This window comes from Bos grunniens, chromosome 18, assembly GCF_055505025.1.
Source record: "Bos grunniens cultivar Pamir isolate PY7600 chromosome 18, Bosgru_T2T1.0, whole genome shotgun sequence".
Classification (NCBI taxonomy): domain Eukaryota; kingdom Metazoa; phylum Chordata; class Mammalia; order Artiodactyla; family Bovidae; genus Bos; species Bos grunniens.
In genome coordinates this window covers 62,764,104-62,786,090 of record NC_141182.1, presented here as the reverse complement: position 1 = coordinate 62,786,090, position 21,987 = coordinate 62,764,104, and the positions used below count along the sequence as shown (strand labels likewise).

General features: G+C 55.9%; 1 protein-coding gene and 1 long non-coding RNA gene across 15 annotated transcripts; one reads left to right on the top strand and one right to left on the bottom strand.

Moving 5' to 3' along the window:
- Positions 1 to 672: 672 nt before the first annotated feature.
- LOC147354648 (uncharacterized) lies at positions 673 to 4,934 on the bottom strand. The gene is made up of 2 exons (XR_015146518.1): positions 4,799 to 4,934; positions 673 to 1,716 (listed from the first exon to the last, which is right to left on the bottom strand). It is a non-coding gene; the product is annotated as an uncharacterized LOC147354648 (long non-coding RNA).
- A 3,055-nt stretch (positions 4,935 to 7,989) lies between these two features.
- On the top strand, positions 7,990 to 21,975 carry EPS8L1 (EPS8 signaling adaptor L1). Of its 14 annotated transcripts, none has more exons than XM_086354507.1 (22): positions 8,331 to 8,354; positions 9,359 to 9,410; positions 11,320 to 11,360; positions 11,636 to 11,694; positions 12,273 to 12,431; positions 12,947 to 13,096; positions 13,650 to 13,732; positions 14,313 to 14,574; positions 14,844 to 14,970; positions 15,184 to 15,272; positions 15,367 to 15,441; positions 15,528 to 15,676; positions 16,909 to 17,050; positions 17,162 to 17,190; positions 18,108 to 18,128; positions 19,129 to 19,258; positions 19,351 to 19,464; positions 19,665 to 19,893; positions 20,069 to 20,249; positions 20,598 to 20,730; positions 20,814 to 20,879; positions 21,621 to 21,975. In XM_086354507.1, exons 2-22 carry the CDS (start codon positions 9,394 to 9,396, stop codon positions 21,741 to 21,743), a joined length of 2,379 nt encoding a protein of 792 aa, XP_086210633.1. In that variant the 5' UTR covers positions 8,331 to 8,354; positions 9,359 to 9,393; the 3' UTR covers positions 21,744 to 21,975. The 14 variants fall into 14 exon arrangements, 10 of the variants coding, with proteins under 10 accessions (XP_086210630.1, XP_086210632.1, XP_086210633.1 ...); XM_086354500.1 differs by lacking the exon at positions 8,331 to 8,354 and adding an exon at positions 8,376 to 8,398; XR_015146515.1 differs by lacking the exon at positions 8,331 to 8,354 and adding an exon at positions 8,647 to 8,708 and having other exon boundaries at positions 17,305 to 18,128.
- Positions 21,976 to 21,987: the final 12 nt, after the last annotated feature.

The window sequence follows — 21,987 nt, the reverse complement described above, 5'->3', positions numbered from 1 at the left end:
TGTCCCTGGATAGACTCCGTCTACAGCTTTAGAAAGTTCAAATGTTTACCAACATCCAGAGTTTCTTCCTTAAATGTCAATGGGTGGGGGGAGGCAGGGAGAGCAGACTGATTCTCTTTTTTAAGCTTAAATATCAAAGTGCATATTTTTTAGTTAAAAAAAAAAAAGCTACTCCTCTCTTCGGCATCTCTGCCAGGCAGGATGATTTTTTTTTTTTTCTTTTTGTTCATCTGCATTTTCTTGTTCTGGAGTTCTTGTCCATTTTCCAAGACGAAGAAAATTCTGGAGATGGGTGGTGTTTGTTGATGGGCACACAACAACGTGAATACAATTAATGCCATAGAATTGTACATTCAAAAGTGGTTAAAATGGCAAATTTCATGGCATGTAAGCTTACCACAATTAAAAATAAGGGGGAAATTTTTAATAAAAAAGTACTGATGCTGGCTCTCTCAACCTCAAATAAACATCCCCTCTGTGAGCCCTTTTTTTTCTCTTCTATAAACTGGTCTGATATCACCTACCTCTAGAGCAGGGGTTAACAAATATCTTCTGCAAAGGACCAGAGAGAAAATAATTTCAGCTTTTTGGGCCATCCAGTCCTTGTTGCAACGACTCTGCCATTATGACAGGGAAGCAGCCACCGACGATATGAAAACAAATGAGCAGGGCTGCGTTCCAATAAAACTTTATTTATAAGAACAAGCGGTGGGCTACATTTTGCTGGCCTGTCACAGGGTTTGGAAGGATGACAGAAAGTAATTCATGACAAGGACACAGGAAACACCAGAGCACTGATGGGTGTAGCGTTGTTATTATAAAGAGAACAACGCATGCAAATTCTTTCCTCTTAGGAGCTCCTATTTGATTCCCAGATGCACCCAAGGAGTTAAGAATATCTCCTACCAGGTAGTCTATGCACTCATTTACCACTGTTGAGGTTACTAATAAATCCCTACAAATGTTGGGTGCTGTCCCAGGTCCTGAGAGAACTCTTCCCCCATCAGAAGGCTTATCACACCCAATTCATTCCCATTCTCATTCTCTCTTCCTCCCTCCCTCTCTTCCTCTCTCCCTCTCTCCTCTCTTCCTATCCGTGCATTTTTGGAACCCTTACCTGACATGTAAGAAACAGGTTTAGCGACCCTGAAGCTACCATGCTGGATAGACCACATAGAGAAAAGATTAGATGGTAGAGGAGCCCTGATGATTCCAGGCTCGTCTTTCCAGTCCCGACACCGCCCCAGCTTCCAATCCACCCCCACCCTCACCAAATAGAGCAGAGGTGGCTCAGACGGGAGCGTGTCTTCAGTGCGAGAGACCCAGGTTCGAGCCCAGGGTGGGGAAGATCCCCTGGAGAAGAAAATGGCAACCTACTCCAGTATTCTTGCCTGGAGAATCCCATGGATGGAGGCTGTTTTGGAGAATGGAGGCTCCATGAAGAATCCCATGGAGATGGAGGCACCACGGCAGGCTGCAGTCCATGGGGCCACAAAGAGTCGGACATGATTGAGCAACTTCACTTTCCTTCCCTGTATGCCGCCGTCACCAAGCCCTGTGCAGAGGGCAGATTCACGTGCAGACTGAATGTGGCCCTTGTCTGAAGCCACCAGGTCTTGGAATGATTTGTTACATGGCCATAGTGACTGGGACAATCGGTCTTGTTTTGTTGGTTTAGTACAGGTGCTCAGCACAGCACATTCATGACTCCATAATCTGGAGGAAGGAAGAGAAGCAGGGAGGAGGAGCGGAGCATGGACACGAGTTAATGGTGATGAGAAGGAATGAAGGCAGGAAAGGAGAGACTTAGTGAGTTTGCCTGGAGCAAGGCAGGCACCATGCAAACAGCTCAGCTAGGATGGAGGGCTTCCCTGGGATCTCAGAAAATGGCAACTCCAGGGCTTCCCTAGTGGTCCAGTGGTTAAGAATCACCTTGCAATGCAGAGGATATGGGTTCAATCCCTGGTTGGGGAACCAACATCCCATATGCTGCGCAGCGTGGCCACAAAAAATTTCTAAATATAAATAAGGGTATTGACTTTATTTGAGGAGGATAAAAGTGTTTAGTAATAGATGGATATGATGGTTGCATAACACTGTCAATGTACAAAATGCTACTCAGTTGTTAACTAAGATGGCTAATTTCAGGTCAATTTAAAAAAAAAAAAAAAAAAAACTTGATCAAAACCCGACTATAGCACCTGTCAGTTTCAGACTCCCACAGTGATCCTGAGAACCCACAGTATACCCCCGTCACGTTTCTGACTTCATGCCCTACACCTTTGCTGTGTGAGCACCTGCTTCAGGACCTTTGCACTGGCCCTTGCCCCTGCCTGAAGATCCTTCCCCAGATCCTCACACCTCACTCCCTTCCCTGATGGTTCAGCGGGAAAGAATCCGTCTGCAATGCATGAGACCCAGGGAACACAAGTTCAATCCCTGGGTCAGGAAGATCCCCTGGAGGAGGAAATGACAATTCACTCCAGTATTCTTGCCTGGAAATCCCATGGACAGAAGAGCCTGGTGGGCTATAGTCCATGGGCTCGAAAAGGGTAGGACACGACTGAGCGACTTACACTTTCACTCCCTTTAGGTCTTCACTGAAACAGCACCATCTCGGTGAGGATTTCCCCAACCAATAAAACCCCCAAGACACCCACTGGACCCTCTTCCCTGCTTTATGACCACCATTTGACATTCTACACATTCACTTTTTTATTTTCCACCAGAATATAAACTCCACGAGGGCAGGTTTGGGGCCGTTGAGTTCTCTGGCCCCTGGCACAGTGCCTGGTTAGAGTAGATGCTTCAGAACCATTTGTCAAATGAATGGATAAATGTCCTGAATAAATGAACGGTCATCAGAAGCTTAGGACTGAGTCTGCCCATTCCTTGCGAGCAGGCACTGGGGCGCAGAGCTCTTTGTCTGCAGAACCAGTCCTTGTCACGTATGTGGATCCAGCCATGTAGTTATTGATTCTTTCCTTTGTCTCTATCTCACCCATCCATTGGCTGAGCACTGAACCTGTTCTAAGCACTTGACCTGCCTTTTCACACCTCATCTTCCCAGCAGCTGTTATTGCAGCAACCAGGGCTTATGCTCCTCATAGCCAGGAAGAAATGAGAACAATCTGGAGTCACCTGCTCCAACCCAGGATCCCAACTCTAGTCTGTCTGGAGTCCTTGCCCATCAGCACCCCCACCCCCACCCCCAGCCCCCCAGCCTGAGAGCCAAGTTCCTCCAGCTTCGGGAGACCAGTCGCCCTGGATCCCTCCCAGAGAACAAACAGCTTAACAGCAGCCTCCCTCCTCCAGCCAAGGCAGTTCTTAGACTCACCCTCCGGTGTCACTCCCCACCCCTCCGCTCATGGGCTAGCCGGTCTCAGAGGAGTTTCAGGGAAAACCTTCCCTAACCTCTTAACTCTAAGGCCCCGGGAAGAACTTCTCTGATCTGCCACCCTGCCCGAGTGGCCTCTGTTTATGACACCTTTTGGGCTGCTCATGTTCATGTCACCTCCCCAACCAGAGAGGGAGCGTCTTGAAACTCAGGCTTGGGGCAAATCCATCTAAGCTGGAGTCTGGCCACCCTGTCCTTTGCCATGGTCATGGTCAACATCAACATCAGGACCGTCCTCCACACTGTCTCCAGGCTCATCTCCTCTGGCCAGCCACACCCCCACCTGCCCAGCCTCCCCCAGGTGTTCCCTCTGCCCAAAACCCTCTCTGCATTCCTGCGTCCTGAAATTCAAGTCCAGGCACCGCCTCCTCAGAGAAGCCACCCGTGACCAGCTCACCAGGAGTCGCCACACCTGCCCGGCCCGGGTCACTCCATCTCTTCACCTTTGTTTTGCTTCCTGCAGAGACTCCCACAATCCGAAAGCCTTATTCACACGAGTGTCACTACCTGTTTATCTTCTGTCTCCCCACCACACCCACTAGAGTGACAATAACACAAAAGCAGGGAGGGGTTTTGTTGGCCCCCACTTAGAACGTCCTTGGACCAGATTGGTGCTCGAGCACCTGCTCCTACATGACTTAGGGACTTGGCACATGCCGCTTCCCAAGCCTGGAATAGTGATCCTTGCCAACATCATCCTCGGCGAACTCCTATTCATCCTTCAGAACCCCATCCAGTTATCACTTAACCGGGGAAGTCTTCTTTGACCTCCTCACATGCCCACTACAGGTTCAAATAAAAGGTCTCCTCCAGGGACACTCAGTGCGCTGTTGACACCTCAGTTACAGCATATGTCACTGTGAATCCCTACTGTGAGTGCCAGCAGGGTCTATTTCCCCAACCAACCTGTCTTCTTGATGGCAAAGAGTGAGGCACAAATTAGGTTTCAGGGGCCATTTACTGAATGCGTAAATTAATAAATACGTATGTTAAATATATCTCCCTGATACCCAGCTCCTATTTTATTCATAAGCCCTGCCCCAGCAATCTGCGTGAATTCTGCCTCCCTCCTAGTCCTAGGAATTCACCAGCAAACCCTCGAGTCGGGGAGACAGAAGTGGGGGCGTGCCTTGGAAGAGAAGGGTGATGGAAGAGAGTGGGGTGGTTTCTGAGATGATACACAGACGATGTTGACTTAACAAGCTGTGGCGCGCGTTCTGTCTGGTTTCCGGGATCACCCAGCGGAGACAATGAACAGTCCAGTTCCCCCGCGTTCGGGGACAGAGACAAGTTCAGAGCCACAGAGCCCGAAAGCTCACTCAATAGAAGGCGCTGCACTGTTGGTGGTTTGGTTCGGGGGTTCCCCAGGTGAGCGCCCCCGCCCACTCCCCCAGGACTTACGGAGTCAGACGGTGCAGGGGTGTGAGCGTCCAGTGGTATTTGGGAACCACGTGTCCTGGTCTGGAGAAAGGGCGGCGTCTTCTTTGTGGCCGGGGAAGAAGGAAGGAGGCCCCGGGCCCTGAACGGGGGCGGAAGCTCGGGTTTCTGTCTCACCTGCTGCTCCCAAGCACCGAGGAGCTGCTTGGGGGGGGGGGGGGGGGGGCGGGGAGTGGCCTGGGGGCGCCTGCGCTGCGCCCGCCTCGCCCCTCGGACCCAGGAATCCGGACCCCCAGGGCGTTCTCCCTCAGACCCGGGGGTCCAGGACCCCAACCCTCTTCCCTCAGACTAGGGGGTCTGGACCCCAAGCCCCTCCTCCCTCGGACCCTGGAGTCTGGACCCCAAGCCCCTCCTCCCTTGGATCTGGGAGTCCGGACCCCTAGGCGGTCCTCCCCAACCCAGAACTGCAGCCCCCGCCGAATGCCTACACAGCCACACTGCCCTCCAGCTGCACGTGAAGAAAGGGGCTGGGCTCGGCCAGGTCTGCGTCGGTCCTGGCCCAGAGCCACTGAGACCTGGGGCTGTGGCCTCCCCACTCCGACCCCTGTCTTCCCCATCAGTGGGGCACCAGTCCCAGCCTGCCCCCACCCCACCCCCCAAGGCTGAGCTCAGAAAACATTTGTGGCATGGACGCTCAGGGACGCGAAGTGACAGAAGCGGGGCACAGAAGAAAGCAGGGCCCCTCCAGCGGCGGCACCCGGGTGGGCGCGGGGCGAGGGGTCGCACTGGGCCGGCTCCTCTGCGCCGGCCAGCGCCCGGCACGCGGGCAGGCGCGTCAGCCCTCCCCTCCGCGGCTCCCGGCCGGGACACCCCTCCCTCACCCTCCAGGCCACCTGGGGTTGCCAAACTTGCCCTTCAGGTTTGGCTCCGGCCGCCCCGCCCCTCCTTCCTCCAGGAAGCCTGCCTTGACCCTCTGAACCGCCTCTTCTGGGCTCCCAAGTCACCCTCGGCGTTGCTGTTGTAGGACCTGCTGAAGAAAGACCTAACCTATGTGGTTGCAAACACTTCCTCGCCTTTTCTCTTACCCTGGCTACAGTACTCAGAGCTCTCCGTAACTCCCCTGCTGCTAAGTCGCTTCAGTCGTGTCCGACTCTGTGCGACCCCATAGACGGAAGCCCACCAGGCTCCCCCAACCCCGGGATTCTCCAGGCAAGAATACTGGAGTGGGTTGCCATTTCCTTCTCCAATGCATGAAAGTGAAAAGTGAAAGGGAAGTCGCTCAGTCGTGTCCGACTCTTAGCGACCCCATGGACTGTAGCCTACCAGGCTCCTCCATCCATGGGATTTTCCAGGCAAGAGTACTGGAGTGGGGTGCCATTGCCCTCTCCAGTACATCCTCCCAAAGCTGTGATCCCCATTTTACAGTTGGGGGTGGGGGCGGTGCTGAGGCACTGAGAGGTTAGGTAATTTGCCCAGGGCCACACAGCTGAAACGGGGCCAGACCATGAGCTGGTGACACAGAGTAGCAACAAAGGATGCCGGGCCTAAATTGTATGTCTGGACTTCACTGGTGGTCCAGTGGTTAAGAATCCGCCGGCCAGTGCATGGGACATGGGTTCAATCCCTGCTTCAGGAAGATCCCACATGCCCTGGGGCAGCTAAGCACGTGAGCCCAGGAGCTGGGGCTCTGCAACATAAGTCCAGGCACTGCAACTTGAGAGAAGCCCTCACTCGCCACAACTGGAGAAAAACCCGCCCAGCAACAATGACCCAGCTCGGCCAGAAAGAAAGGAATAAATAATAAATAAATAAATTGTGTGGTCTGAGTTCAACCATCTCCACCACTTATTAGCTGTGGGATCATAGACAAATGACTTGAATATGCCTCAGTTTCTTCATGTATAAAATGGGGATACTCAAACCCTTTTCATAAGATGTTGTGAGGTTTATACAAACCCACACCGCATACTCAGCAGAAGATATAAGCATAAAATAAGTATTACCAAAGTGATTAAGTGGCATAGGCAGGACTGGAATCCACACCTACCTGGGCTCTTTACCATAATTCCACATGTATTATCTCTCTTTCTCTCTGTTATTTCCTCCCCATCAATCCAGGACAAGGATGTGCCTTCTCTGGTTTCCAGCCTCACTTAGTTTGTGGGGTCAGCATGTGTTCACTGAAGCAATAATGCACAGAAGTGTACCAAATACAAAAGTGCATTAATTCAGCACATGTCACTCCAGCACTTATTACACACAAAATCCTATTCTATAAGCTGCAGGTAGACTAGGGGACTGAACATACAATAATTATGAAATTAAAAGATGCTTGCTCCTTGGAAGAAAAGCTATGACCAACCTAGACAGAGTATTAAAAAGCAGAGACATCACTTTGCCAACAAAGTTCTGTATAGTCAAAGCTATGGTTTTTCCAGTAGTCATGTATAGATGTGAGAGTTGGACCATAAAGAAAGCTTACCACCGAAGAACTGATGCTTTTGAACTGTGTGTTGGAGAAGACTCTTGAGAGTCCCTTGGACTACAAGGAGATCAGACTACTCCATCCTAAAGGAAATCAGTCCTGAATATTCATTGGAAGAACTGATGCTGAAACTGAAACTCCAATACTTTGGCCACCTGATGCAAAGAACTGACTCCTTGGAAAAGACTCTGATGCTGGGAAAGACTGCAAGAAGGAGGAGAAGGAGGCAGCAGAGGATGAGATGGTTAGATAACATCACTGACACAATGGACATGAGTTTGAGCAAACTCCAAGAGATAGTGAAGGACAGAAAAGCCTGATGTGCTGCAGTCCATGCAGTCGCAAAGAGTCGGACACGACTTAGCAGCTGAAAAACAATATAGTGTGTTAGAGGGTGATAAATGATCTGGAGAAAAAGTAAGTGTTGGTCTAGGAAGAAGAGACTCTGAAGGAGGGGAGGGGTCAGAGGTGGCCAGCCAGGGCTCTTTGATGTGATGTTATTCAACCCAAGACCTGAAGAAGGTGGGAGAGTAAGCCCTGAGGATACAAGAAAAGCATTCCAGGAAAACAGCATAGCAAATGCAAAGGCCCTGAGGCAGAATGGCACCTGGGTGCTCTAAGAGCCAAGGAAAGTATACTAGAAAGTCTTCTCTTCTATCCAGAGAAACAGGGAGCCACCCAAGTCTTTTGAGAGGGGAGTGACTTGAGCTGACTCAGGCGTCTACCGGATCTGTTCACGGAGACTAGAGCAGGGAGCAAGACACTAGGAAGACACCTACTGCATGTATAACTATGAGCAAGTCTCCAAGCCCTTGTGAGCCTCAGTTTTCTCATCTGTGAAATGGAGCCACCCCAGCACTGAACCTCACTGGGTTCGGGGAAGAAGTGGGTGTACAACTCAGTCCGTGGGGACCGTGGCACAGAGGGAAAAGATTTCATGCCAGAGGAGTCTGTTAATTTTGTGATACTCTTGGAGTCGTGTTGGGCACTGAATCTTAGCTATCTACCATCGTCATTGGAATTATCGAGGGAAGTTTTCAAAAGAAGAGGGAAGAGGGCTGAGGGCACCAGTGGAGACAGAAACCCCAGAAGGAGGTGAGCACGGAGCACGGATGGACCTCAGCCCTGGGATTAGAAAGGTGGGCCCCAGGTTCAAAGCTCACTCTGCACATTGACCATGAACAAGTGGCAATTAGCTTCACAGAGGTACCAGGGGAAGTCGGAGCAGGGTTTCTGGCGCCACATTGCTGGGGCTGTTCTCCTGTTGTGATGGAGACAGTGCCGGCTCCCCGCCGCCGCCCCGGAGTCCCGCCCCGCCCAGGGCCGCTCCAGGAGGCTGTGCCGAGGGAGCGCTCAGGTATGCGGAGGGGGAGGGCCTGGGAGGGACAGGAAGGACAGGCCGCGGCGGAGGGAGAGCAGCGCCTCGGCCTGTCAGAGACAGACCGGCAGGTGAGGGGGACTGGGAGACATCTCGGTCCTAGGGAGGAGGGGCGGGGGCCTGGACCCCCGGGTCTGAGGGAGTAGGGGCGAGGGGTCTGGACCCCCGGGTCTGAGGGAGGAGGGGCGAGGGGTCTGGACCCCCGGGTCTAAGGGAGGAGGGGCGAGGGGTCTGAACCCCCGGGTCTAAGGGAAGAGGGGCCGGGGGTCTGGATCCCCGGGTCTAAGGGAGGAGGGGCGGGGACCTGGACCCCCGGGTCTAAGGGAGGAGGAGCGGGAGCCTGGACCCCCGGGTCTAAGCGAGAAGGGGCCGGGGGTCTGGTCCTCCGGGTCTAAGGGAGGAGGGGCGAGGGGTCTGGACCCCCGGGTCTAAGGGAGGAGGGGCGGGGGCCTGGACCCCCGGGTCTAAGCGAGGAGGGGCCGGGGGTCTGGTCCCCCGGGTCTAAGGGAGGAGGGGCCTGGGGTCTGGATCCCCGGGTCTAAGGGAGGAGGGGCCGGGGGCCTGGACTCCTGGTCTAAGGGAGGAGGGCCTGTAGGCCCAGATTCCTGGTCTGAGGGGCAAGGGCCTGGGGGCTTGGAATCTGGGTCTGAGGGAGGAGGGGCTGAGGCCGGTATTCAGGTCCTGTGGTCACGTCAGCCCTCATCCTTTTGCCGGCTTCCAGGGCTCCGGGTGCCAGGAGCCGCCTTTTTCGGCACCATGAGCACCACCTCTGGGTAAGTACCCCTGTCCGCCAGGCCCCCAGCCCCCACCCTCCATCCACACCCACAGGTGGCATTTACAGCAGCCCAGGGCTGGACACTTGGAAGCCTCTGAGCTGCCTCCCTCCCTCTGCCAATCAGACAGACCTGGGTTCAAAGCCCATTGCCAGCCTTCAGCAGTGGTGTGGCCCCAACAAAAGACATCACCTCCTCAAGCCTCAGTCCCTCCTCTGTGAAACGGGCGATTTCGAGAGCTTGACAGGATAACACACGTGCAAGACTCGGCTGTCTAACCAACAGCGGGTGCTCAGCTCATAGGAACCACTATGGCGGCTGCTGTTATCTGATTTTTTTTTTTTTTTAACTTATTTAGCCACATTGCGTGGCTTGTGAGATCTTAGTTCCCCGACCAGGGATTGAACCCTTGCCCCAGCAGTAAAAGCACTGAGTCCTAACCAGTGGACTGCCAGGGAATTCCCAATTGTTATCTTATTAAACATTGACCTAGTGCCAAGTTCGTGCATGCTCAGTCTTGTCTGACTCTTTGTGACCCCATGAACTGTAGCCCGCCAGGCTCCTCTGTCCATGGGATTCTCCAGGCAAGAATACTGGGGTGGGTTGCCATTTCCTCCTCCAGGGGATCTTCCCAACCCAGGAGATCAAACGTGTGTTTCCTGTGTCTCCTGCATTGGCAGGCTGGTTCTTTACCAAGTGATAACCTGGGAAGCCCTGGGCTGTTTATAATGAAGGGTCAAGTCTCCTGGAGTGACCAGGGAGAAAGACAGAGAAGCATGGAAACAGGTGTCTGGGAGATGTAAAGGAATGATTTCTCCAGCCCAGAGATAATCAAATTGTGGGGAGATTTGACTGACCAAAGCAGGATGAGGAGCAGAGGTTTGACTGAAAGGGTTTCTCATCCTTCGGCTCTCATCCCTGACCCCAGTCAAGCTCTGAGCTTCTATTATATCTGGGCAAATGGGATTCAAGAATTCTTCTAGCAGAAAGTGACCTTGAAGAGGAGGTTGAGGACAGGTTTTGGCTGGAAAGGGCCCATGGGGGTAGAAGGGGAAGAAGATAACTTCCCAGCTACTCCCAATACCTGTTGTTCAGTCACTAAGTCATGTCCGACTCTTTTTTGACCCCATGGACTGCAGCACACCAGGCCTCCCTGTCCATCACCAACTCCTGGAGTTTGCTCAAACTCATGTCCACTGAGTCAGTGATGCCATCCAACCATCTCATCCTCTGTCGCCCCCTTCTCCTCCTGCCCTCAATCTTTCCCAGCATCAGGGTCTTTTCTAATGACTTGGCTCTTTGCATCAGTGGCCACAGCCTGTGGTTAGGATTTGGTGCTTTCACTGCCAAGGCCTGGGTTCAATCCCTGGTCTGGGAACTGAGATCCTGCAAGCCATGTGATACAGCACAGCTTAAAAAAAAAAAGTCCATTTCTGGAGCAACTGTGTGTTAAGCAGTTTGCATGATCGTAATAATGTAAGAATGTGGTCTTCATTGATAGAGTGCGTGCGTGCTGTCCTGTCCGACTATAGGAGAGTCTGCAAAATGCTCCAACTGCATCATCTCATTGAATTCACCCAGCAGCCCTACCGGATGGAGGCTGTGGGTAGCTCACCCCTGAGAAACTGAGGCAGGAGAGATTGTCTCTCCACCTCCCCCCACCCGACCGGGATCTTATGGTAAAGCAGGAGCTAATAGGGGATTCAAATCCAGGTCTGGGTGACAGTGGAGACCACACACCCAGTACCACTGCCGTGCTTGTCTTATTAAAGTCCAGCGCTGGCTCTGCCTTGCTGCTCAAAATCCTCCGTGGCTCCCCACTGCTCTCGCAGGCTCTGCCTGGCAATCAGAACCCCCACCATCCGCTAAGAGTTCCCCCAGCCCCTCTCACCCCTCTTTTCCTTCACAGCCCAGAAGCTTCTCTCAAACAGAGTGCCAAGTCTATCTATGGTGAGTTTAGGGGCCAAGAAACCCCAGGCCAAGAGAAACTAGGTCTGAGGGACGAGGTAACTGAGGACCCAAATCCTGGGTCTGATGGGGGAGGGGCTGGGGGCTGGCCGCCTAGATCTAGGGGGAGGGGCTGGGGGCTGGGGCTCCTGGGTCTGGGGGAGGGGCTGGGGGCTGGGTCTCCCGGTCTGGGGGAGGGGCTGGGGGCTGGGGCTCCCGGGTCTGGGGGAGGGGCTGGGGGCTGGGTCTCCTGCAGCTATTCCCCTTCACCCCTGCAGAACAGAGAAAGCGCTACTCCATTGAGGTTATGTCCGACTTTTCCACCAATGAAGTCAATGTGAGTCTGGGGTCTTTGTTGCCGCGAGTAGCCTTGTGGGAGGAAAGGCAGGCCTGAGGAGATGGGGGTGTTGAAAGCAGCTCACCTCCAAGCAGCATTAACTCGGGGAACTCAGTTTGCTTCTCTGCAAAGTGGATTTCTTCTACCTTGCCTTGGGTCTGCGGTGGAAGAACTCAATTCCACTTTCACCTGCCAACTTCTCCTCGGGACCAGCTCTTGTGCTGGACGTTTGGACCATGGGGACAAGTCAGGTGCCATCCCGGTTAAGTAGGGAGTCAGACAAGGTCCAGAAGTAGCAGCAAAATGTGTTCTAATGGGGGTAGAGGTGCTTAGCAGGACTCGGATATAACCCAGACCATTCCCTGCCTTCAAGGGGTCTTGCGGGAGAGCTAGACCCGAGTGTTAGTCTTTAGGATGGGAGACACAGCGAGGGCACTGGGGGAGGTGGAGCAGGTGCTCAGAGAAGGCCTCCCAGAGGAGGTGTGGTTAGTCGTGGGGTGGAAGGCCGATCCCAGGGGGATCCTCAGCCCACCCGGCTTCATCCTGGGACCCACTGCTTCCTTCGTGGCCCCTGCCAGCACCTGGTAACCTTCAGCCTGGGTGAGGATGCCATACACACGGTGGAGGACGCCTCGCAGAAACTGGCCCTCATGGACAGCCAAGGCCGCATCTGGGCTCAGGACATGCTGCTGAGCGTGTCTGCCAGCCACGTCACGCTGCTGGACCCGGTCTCCAAGGTGCCCCGGGGCGCGCGGGTGGAAGGAACGGCTGGACCGAGAGCCTGGCCCTAGGGACGTCAGGGGCTTCGCCCCCTTTTTGAGCCTCACTAGGTCATCTATGGAGAAGGCAATGGCACCCCACTCCAGTACTCTTGCCTGGAAAATCCCATGGACAGAGGAGCCTGGTAGGCTGCAGTCCATGAGGTCGCTAAGAGTTGGACACGACTGAGCGACTTCACTTTGACTTTTAACTTTCATGCATTGGAGAAGGAGATGGCAACCCACTCCAATGTTCTTGCCTGGAGAATCCCAGGGACGGGGGAGCCTGGTGGGCTGCCGTCTATGGGGTCGCACTGAGTCGGACACGACTGAAGCGACTTAGCAGCAGCAGCAGCAGCTCATCTATGAGCCCTACCCCTGGGGGGAGGAGGGGTTTGCCCTGCGCAGCGCCTACCTCTGCCGGCACCGCTGTCGTGGTCACTGGAGTCTCCGCGGCTCCAGGCCTCAGTTTACCCGCTGCCCCACCCCTCCAGGAGGAGCTGGAGTCCTACCCTGTGAGCGCCATCGTGCGGTGCGACACGGTGAGGCCGCCGGGCCAGAAACGCCCTCTGCTGCTGCTCGTGTGCCAGGAGCCGGAGCGCGCGCAGCCCGACGTGCATTTCTTCCAGGGCCGGTGTGTCGGGGTGAGCGAGCCGGGCCCGGGGCCAGAGCCCGGGGGCGCGGCCGGCACCCGGAGGATTCCGGGGGCGGGGTCCGAAGCCCTCCCGCCAATGGGGCGGGCCCTCTACTCTTGGGGCGTGGCCTGGGGCAAAGGCGGGGTCGGGGCCTAGGAGGGGGCGTGGCCTGGAAAGAAATTCTGTAACGGAGGTGGGGGGCTGAGGATAGGTTGAACTGAAGGAAGGTGCAGGCAGAACGGAGACCGAGGCTAAGAGCGCTGACACAAAGGCGGAGAGAGGGGTCCTGGGAGCAGCCGGAACTAGTGTGGGCATGAGTGTGGTCGAGGCGCGAGGTACCACCCGGACGGGGCCTCCGTGGTGGCAGGCAGTGGCCGAGGGCAGGGACAGTTTTAGGGCAGGGGCGTGAGCCCAGGGCGTGGGCGCGCGTGGACGCAGTGCGCGGGCGCTGACTACCCGTGATCTAGGGCTGAGCCGAGGGATCGACCCGGAGCACGGCGCTGAGCGGGCAGGGGGTGGGGTAGGGTGGGGCGGGGTCGTGGCCTGACTGCGCTCTTGGCAGGTGGAGTCGATCCGAGAGGAAATCCAGAGAGCTCTGCACAACTACCGCTCGGGCTGCGGGGAGCGCAGGGCGGCGGCGCTCAGGTAAAGCGGCTGGACTGTAAGCGGAGGGGAGAGGAGATGACGGGGAGGTCTCTGGAGGGCCGGCTCCCTTCTTTGGGCCTCAGTCTCCCCATCCGAGAAATCGGTTGATACCACTAGCCTAGAGCAGAGCCAGTTTTAGAGTCAAACCCTCTCCAAGTCGCCTATACCTCCCAACTCTTTGCGACCCCATGGATTGCAGCACGCCAGGGTTCCCTGTTCTTCACTATCTCCCAGAATTTGCTCAAACTCACGTCCATTGAGTCAGTGAGGCCATCCAACCATCTCACCCTCTGTCGTCCCCTTCTCCTGCCTTCAATCTTTCCCAACATCAGGGTCTCTTTTAATGAGTCGGCTCTTCGCATCAGGTGACCAAACGACTGGAGCTTCAGCTTCAGCATCAGTCTTTCCAAAGAATATTCTGGATTGATTTCCTTAGGATGGACTGGTTTAATCTCCTTACTGTCCAAGGGACTCACAAGAGTCTTCTCCAGCACCACAATTCGAAAGATTGAAGCCCCGAAATTCTCTGCTCGCTGTACCCCTCGGTGTTCCCAGCCTGCCTGCCCTTGTCCCTCCGCAGGGCCACGCGAATGCAGCCGCAACAGCACCCCTCGCCAGTCGCAGAGGCCGCGCCCCTGCCGCATTGCCCAATGTTCCGCGCGGCGATCCACACAGTGCAGCCGGCCGCGGGCCGCGGGCGACCTCAGGCGGAGCCCATCCCAGAGGCGGAGGAGACGTGGAGGCCGAGCCGGGAGGAGTTCTGCCCCAGCTCTGACCCGGCCTCCCCGGACCTGGGCCCCCGCGGCCCGGACCTGGCCAGTCTGCAGGCGGAGCGGGAGGTGGTGAGCGAAGCTGGGCAAGGGCCTGGGGTGGGACTCACCGCAGGTGTGAATCTTCTGTCAGGGGGGTGGGGCTTGGTCCTGGGACCTCGGTCAGACTTCTGGGGATGTGGCCGGTGGTGACAGGATGGGGCAAGGTCAAGCATCGGAGGGCGTGGCCTGGCCGGAGTGTGCCCCAGTGCTCTTGGTTTGTGGGACTTTGGACGTGGGGCGGGGCGGGATGAGGGTCTAGGATTCAGGGGTCCCATGCATCCCCCTGCCCTGGCCCCCAGGACATCCTGAACCACGTGTTCGACGATGTGGAGAGCTTCGTATCCAGGCTGCAGAAGTCGGCCGAGGCGACCCGTGTGCTGGAGCAACGAGAGCGCAGCCGCAGGACCCGGCACCAGGAAGCTGGGGGTGAGGGGGCGCCATCCAGCGGCAGTCCCGAACAGCCCCTCCCCGGCCCTCTGGGGCCACTCCCAAATATCCTCCCTCTCCCCGGGCCTCCCCCTGCACCCCCTGCCAGTATGACTCCCCCTCACGACCTCACTGGGTCTCTGTCTCTCTCTTTGACCCTGCCTGATGCTGTCTGCACGTCCCCCGTCACCGCGCCTGACTTCCTACCCACAGAGAGCCTCCTGGCGCTGCGGGCCAAGCCGCCCTCAGGGGCCGAGTACACCGACGTACTTCAGAAAATCAAGTACGCCTTCAGCCTGCTGGTGAGTACACACCCACCTCGGGGCCTCAGGGGGCGATAGGAATAGCGAGTCGCACCTGTCCACGCACTAACACCAGCACCCCCCCGGCTCTCAGGCCCGCCTGCGCGGCAACATCGCCAACCCCACCTCCCAGGAGCTGCTGCACTTCCTGTTCGGACCTCTGCAGATGGTGAGACACCCCCGGCCTCAGCCCTGCAGCACAGGAGTCCACTTCAGGCTGGTCTGATGGCCTGCCCACTCCTGCACCCCTGCCAGATTATAGACACCTTGGGCGGCCCGCAGTTGGCCAGCGGCGTGAGGCGGCCGCATCTGACTTCGGAGGCTGTGAAGCTGCTGCGGGAAAACGTCACTCAACGTGAAAATATGCTTTGGACCTCGCTGGGGGACTCTTGGACCCACCCGGGGTAAGGGGCAGGGCTGGGGGGCAGGAGGCGTGGCATTTAAGGGGCGGGGCTGGGTGGGGCGTGGTGATTGGAGGGATGGACTGGGAGGTGTGAGGCGCGGTGATTTAGGGGCGGGGCTGGGAAGAAGAGGCGTGGTGATTGGAGGGAAAGGGCTAGGAGGCGTGAGGCGCGGTGATTTAGGGGCGGGGCTGGGAAGAAGAGGCGTGGTGATTGGAGGGAAAGGGCTAGGAGGCAGGAGGTGCGGTGATTCAGGGGCGGGGCTGGGAGGCAGGAGGCGTGGTAATTTAGGGGCGGGGCTTGGAGGTAGACAGTGTGGTGATTGGAGGGACAGGCTAGGAGGCAGGAGGCGGGGTGTTTTAGGGGCTGCTCTGGGAAAAAGGCGTGGCTGTTGGAAAGATGGGGTTGGGAGAGAAGGGTAGTTGTGGGGCTTAGCTAGAGGGTGTCTTCAAAGAAACTGAAGTTTTGGTGGGACTAGGACAAACGTCACGATCCGATTGGAGGAAAGGCCAGAAACTCTTTGAGTGTCGTGTGAAACAGTCTGCTGAGCCTCAGACAGCAGCTGTCCCCTTTGGTGGTGTGGCAGTGCCCAGTGGTTTCTCTCCTAGGAAGGCCTATCACCTCCAGGTTCTGGGGTCATAATTTGCACACAGGACCTGTATTCTCAATCCCTCACCTTTCCCCAAGGAGAGTATTGCTTTCTCTGTTTAAAAAAGTTGCAAAAATAAATCTTAAAGTTAGGTAGTGAGGTTTTTTGTAGCATGATTAAAAAAAAAGAGAGAGAGAGAGACTGAACCAGAGCTCGAACGGGAATAAAAGGCAAGACTTCCAGGAATGGAGCAGGGCTATAGCAAAGAGATGGGCTTGGGAAACGTTTGGTCTGTGGATTTGGAAAGGGCACAGCTTTTCGGAAGCTGGCAGCTTCATGGGAGCAGGTGCAAAGCTAGATGCTGGACTTAGGGGAGAGGGGTGGGAGACCCAGTTTGAAATCAGAGGTGAAATTCAAGAGAGTGTAGTCAGGATATTTACAAATACAGTTGACGTCATGGATGCAGCTTAGAGTAAGGGGCAGGTCTTGGTTTAAAAAAATGGCGGGGGGAGGTAAGGTTACATTTGTTGGGTTAGAAAAAGGCTAAAGGGAAGGGGGAAAACTTCATGAAGTTACTGACAGTGACTGACAGTCTGAAGTCAAACCTTCAGGATCCCTGAGCCCTCGGCCCTTGCCTTGGTTGCAGGGTGGACCTACCCCCAGAGGAGGGGCCCCCATACAGACCTGAGTTCTACAGCGGCTGGGAGCCCCCAGGCATGGACCCACAGGGCCGTGCCTGGGAGGACCCAGTGGAGAAACAGCTACAGCACGAGCGGCGGCGCCAGCAGGTGAGGCTAAAGCTTAAGCTCCCCCAGATGACATGGGGGTAGGGGGCGTGACCGGAAATCCCGGGGATGCAAGCCGGGTCCCACCTGACTTACTGTTCTCATGTCCTGCAGCAAAGCGCTCCCCAGGTCGCTGTCAATGGGTGAGTGTCAGTGGGTGAGTTGGGTCAGTGGGGTCCAGGTGGGGTGCGTCCTGAGGGCTCCCAGTGCTGACTCCGCTCCCCCTTTTTTCTTTTTGTCTTCCCGGTTCTTCGAAGGTGGGTGAGGTGGTGATGAGGCAGGGGTGGGGCAGGGAGAGGGGGGAGAATGAGGGAGGGAGGGAGAGGGCCCCAGTTTCTGGGTCCAAGGGAGGAGGGTGCTGGGAGTGGGTAAATCTGAGAGAGACCCCTGAATCCCCAAAGATCTGGAAGAAGGTGGCTTGGTTTCCGAGGGCCTGGAAAGCTCCCCTCCTGGGTCCCTATGAGGACAGAGTTCTAGGTGTTGGAGAGAACAGGCTGGGGAGTTGAACATTTGAGTTTTGAAGAAGAGCTCAATCTGGTGCTTGGAACCTGGGAGAGCCAGGGAAGCAGACTTGCGACTTCAGGGGCCAAGGAGCAAGTTTCTGGGCGAGTTAGAAAGTGGTACTATTTCCGAGCTCCTAAGAGAGATAAAGACTCGGAGGCTGGACCCTCGCTTTCCCAAGGCTCTCAAGCAATTGTCTTGGTCCCTGCTGGCTGTCAGACTGGGACCTTTTAAACGTTAAATAGTTTAGGAAATTAAAGCTTGAGATCTGGGCTCCTAGGTCTCCAGAGGAGGAAAAGGACTGGGGGTGCAGGTCCATAGTTCCAACAAGCAGTGGGGGTGCGGGCTCTTGGGTCTCCGGGGAAGAAGGGCCTCGAGGAGCCGGGATTCCCTGAGCAAGTCGGGGGCAGGTGTGAGGGAAGCCACGTGAGATGAGAAGAGAGAAGCAGCAGGTGTGGAGGAGCAGAAGCGGGTCTGGGTAGGGCTGGGGCAGAGAGTCTCGGCAGAGACGGCGTGCTGGGAGCTGCCAGCCTCACACGGGGGCACCTCGGCCCTGAAGATCCCCTTCTCCCTTGCACAGGTAGGCTTCATGGTGAGGTGCCTTTTCCTGGGGTGTCAGAGCTAAAGGTCTGCTCACCTCCCCGCCAGCTGCCTGGTCCAGCGGATCCCCTTCTCCCTACGCTTCTGAATCTTGACACCCCCAGCTTTTAACTCACCTTTCTTTTTTTTCTTTTGCTTTTGCACTTTAAGTTCTTTGTGGGGGTAGCTGGAAATAACTATAATCCCTCCCTGAAAGAATGGGAAGTCTGTGATGTTGTATAGGCTAGCAGTTAAAGAGTTTAGGGTCATGGGAGCATTCAGGTTCACGCCCAGGTGAGTGCAAGTACTGCATTGGCCCAAAAGTATGGAAAAACCTGGACGAAGTGTTTGGTCCACCGAATAGAATGGAATTCCTCAGGACATGAGCTCAGGCCAGCCTGCCCGAGTCCCCAGTGTAATTATACTTCTTTCTTGCTCTATGACCTTTACATCACGGTTTCTCTCCTGTAAAATGGAGATAATAATTGGGTCTCTGGGAGGAGTAAGGAACTAAGAGGTCCAAACTCATGGTTCTACCAAGGGCTGTCTCAGTATCAAGTCAGCTAGTGTATATAACAGACTTTGAGTAGTTTCTGGCATACAGTAAGTGCTATGTACATGTTGACTCTTGTTATTATTATGCTTATCATTTATGCATGAGCCCAGTACATAGCAGATGCTCAATAAATAGCAGCTGTCTCTAGCTGTATGATCTGGGAAAAGTGATTTTATTTCTCTGAGCCCGAATGTTCTCATCTAGAAAACGGAGCTGATGCTAGTACTCATATCATGTGCTTACTGCATGGTGCCCAGCATGAAAGGAGCACAGTATATTCAAACTGGCATTGCAGTGTCAAACCTCTGTTAACAGTATTAACCTGCCCCCTCCCCTCAGCCTTGACCCCCTGCTTGGCTTTAACTCCAGCTCACACCAACCCCTAAGGCGCAGCACAGTGATGCTGGCTGCCTCCTTACGCCCCAACTCTTCCCCTTCTCCTCAGTCACCCAGACGAGGAACCAGAAGCTGAGCCCCAGGGGCCGGAGCCGGCGGGAAAGTGGGTCCTATGTAATTATGACTTCCAGGCGCGCAACAGCAGCGAGCTGTCCGTCAAGGAGTGGGACATACTGGAGGTTAGAGGAGTAGGGGTGGGGGCGAGGGGGTGGAGTCCACCCAACCCTCGCTACGGACACAGTCTCTGAACCCTCCGCTGTACCTCTTCCAGGTCCTAGATGACCAGCGCAAGTGGTGGAAGGTTCAGGACCAGAGCGGGCAGGAGGGATACGTACCCTATAATATCCTGACACCGCACCCGGGGCCGCGGGGGGGCCGCAGTCTGGTGAGCCGGGGCAGACTCCTGGGTCCTGAGGGAAGAGGAATTAGGGGGTCAGATCCTGAGAACAAGGGGCGTGGGGGTTAAGGGGTCAAAATCTCTGAAAGAGGAGGTGAATGGGGATTCAGACATTTACCTCCAGGAGAAGGGACTGTGACTCAGTCCTCTCTCTGATCCAGGTGCTTCCCTCTTGTTCCCCTCTCTAGGACAATAGCACGGCCGTTCCCCCTCCACCACCAGCTCCGGCCCCGGGCCTGGCACCCCCCGCTCCTCCCGCATCAGCCTCGGCCCCGGCCCCTCCGCCCCCACCCCTTCTGCCACCAGCACCAGCCCTGGCTCCAGGACTAGCGCAGACCCAGGGTCCGGCTCCGGCTTCAGCTCGGTCTCCTAGGGACAGCTGCGAGAACCTCAACAACTTGGACTCAGGCAAGAAGGGTGAGTGGTGGGGACACCCCTTCGAGGGAACGGTCCTTGTCCTCGCTTTCCAGGCAGAGAAAAGGAGACTCTGAAAAGGAGGTTCCCGACCACCCATCACGTGAACGCTGGAGGTCCCTGACCCTCTGGGCCCTTCGCCCTGAGTCGTCCCTTTCTCCTGGTTTCCCGCCTGTAGAGAAATTCTCCCCGATGCTCATGCTCAGTATCAACGAGGAGCTGCAGGCACGCCTGGCCCAGGGCCTCACGGGCCCCAGCCGCGCAGCCCCGGGGCCTCGCGCCCCGGAGTCGCAGCTCAGCCCGCACTCCAGCGCCTCTGAGGTCTGCGCCTGGCTACAGGCCAAGGGCTTCAGTTCAGGGTGAGTGTGGCGTTTGCCGGCTAGGAGGCTAGGGTTATACGCGCGTTAGAGGCGAAGCGCTCCCAATGGCCCAGTGGGAGTGGCAGACCCGGGGGCCTGGGATTGGTTCAGGACGGGAGCCTTGTCTGAGGGCAACTATGAATGTCAGGCTGTGATTGGCCTGTTTTCCTAGGCTCCGATTGGAGTCACCACGGAAACCTCGCGCTATGGTTGATAGAGCAGGATTCAGGAACTTTCAGCAGCTGATTGGACAAAGGCCTAGGGGCGGGCGTGACGTGGTTGGCGGGGCTGACATTCGAGCTGCGATTGGCCGGCAGGCCTGACCATGCCCTCAATGCCCCTGCTCAGGACCATCGCGGCGCTGGGAGAACTGAGTGGCGCTCAGCTATTCTCACTGCCGAAGGAGAAGTTTCGGGCGCTTAGCCCCGAGGAGGGGGCGCGCGTGTATAGCCAGATCACGGTGCAGCGCTCGCTGCTGGAGGTGAGCCGAAACCCTCGTCCCCAGGTCCGGGCCGGGGAGGGCGCTGAGGATGCTACGGTCCTGATTTCCACCCCTTCCTCCAGGACAAAGAGAATGTGTCAGAACTTGAGGCAGTGATGAAGAAGCAAAAGAAAAGAATGGAAAACGAGGTAGAAACGGAAGTCTTTTGATCCTTTCCCTCCCCTCCGCTCAAAGTTTCGAGGCAGCCCCTCGGGAGATCGGACTCTGCAGACTGCCTTCGCCAGTGGAATTAGATCCCTCCAGGGATCGCCGACCTATTCCGACCTATTCCAGCCGTGGTCTTACCCGGTCCGGGTAGATAAAGAGGCCTGTCCTTGCTGGAGTCTCCCGAGCGAGTGCTCTCGGATTGGCCGAGAACTGGCTTTAGAGACAATTCAGGGGACGTGCTTGTGTTCGAGAGCCCTGTGCATTGTGATGTGCGGCCCAGTCTATAAACAGCCTCCTCTTAGCAGGCGGTGTAAACGGCTGTCCTCTCTACCCAGATATCAGGGGCCAAGACCCTGCCCCTCAACCCCAGATACAGCCTAACAGGAAAGGAATCCAGGAGGTGTCCCCACTCTCCTTGGTTTCTTCCTCTGAATCCTCCTCTCCCGCCCTGGGGCCCCAACTCAGACTTCTGACCTCCCAGCCTCCAGGTTGTCCTTGAGTTCACTCCAGAGGGACTGAACATCCAGTGTCCCAGTGCGCCCCACGCTCAAAATCCTCTTCTGGCTCCCAATCGCCGTCTTAGTCCCGAGTTGTTTGGTCCCTGCCTCTCCAACCTCATCTCTCACCTCCTCATCCCCCATGCATCCTGGCCCTGCCCGTCTCCACACCCCCACGTGCACAGCAGCCTCCCTAACCCCTGCTGCCTCTGCTTTCCCCCTCAGCACCACCACCTGCAACACATTTGTTACTGGATGCCTCCTGACTCTCCTCTAAAATGTATCGGATCTTTACCTGTCTCAATCGGTACTCCACCATCGACAGGCAGGCCAGGGCCTGGCAAGTAGAACAGGATCCCGAATGATGGAGTGATTGAATCAATGAATGAATGCCCCAACTTAGAGGATGGCTCCTATTGGGCTCCAGCCGACTGTTGCCACGCTGAACTGAATAGTTTGTACTATTAGATTCCTATTCCCCAAACTTTAAATGCTGGTAACTGACGCAAATTTGTTTCAAAAACTGTAATGGCAAGAGCCGAGCTCCCCAGCCCAATAATCACAGCCCCTATCCCTTGCCTGACTGACCCTG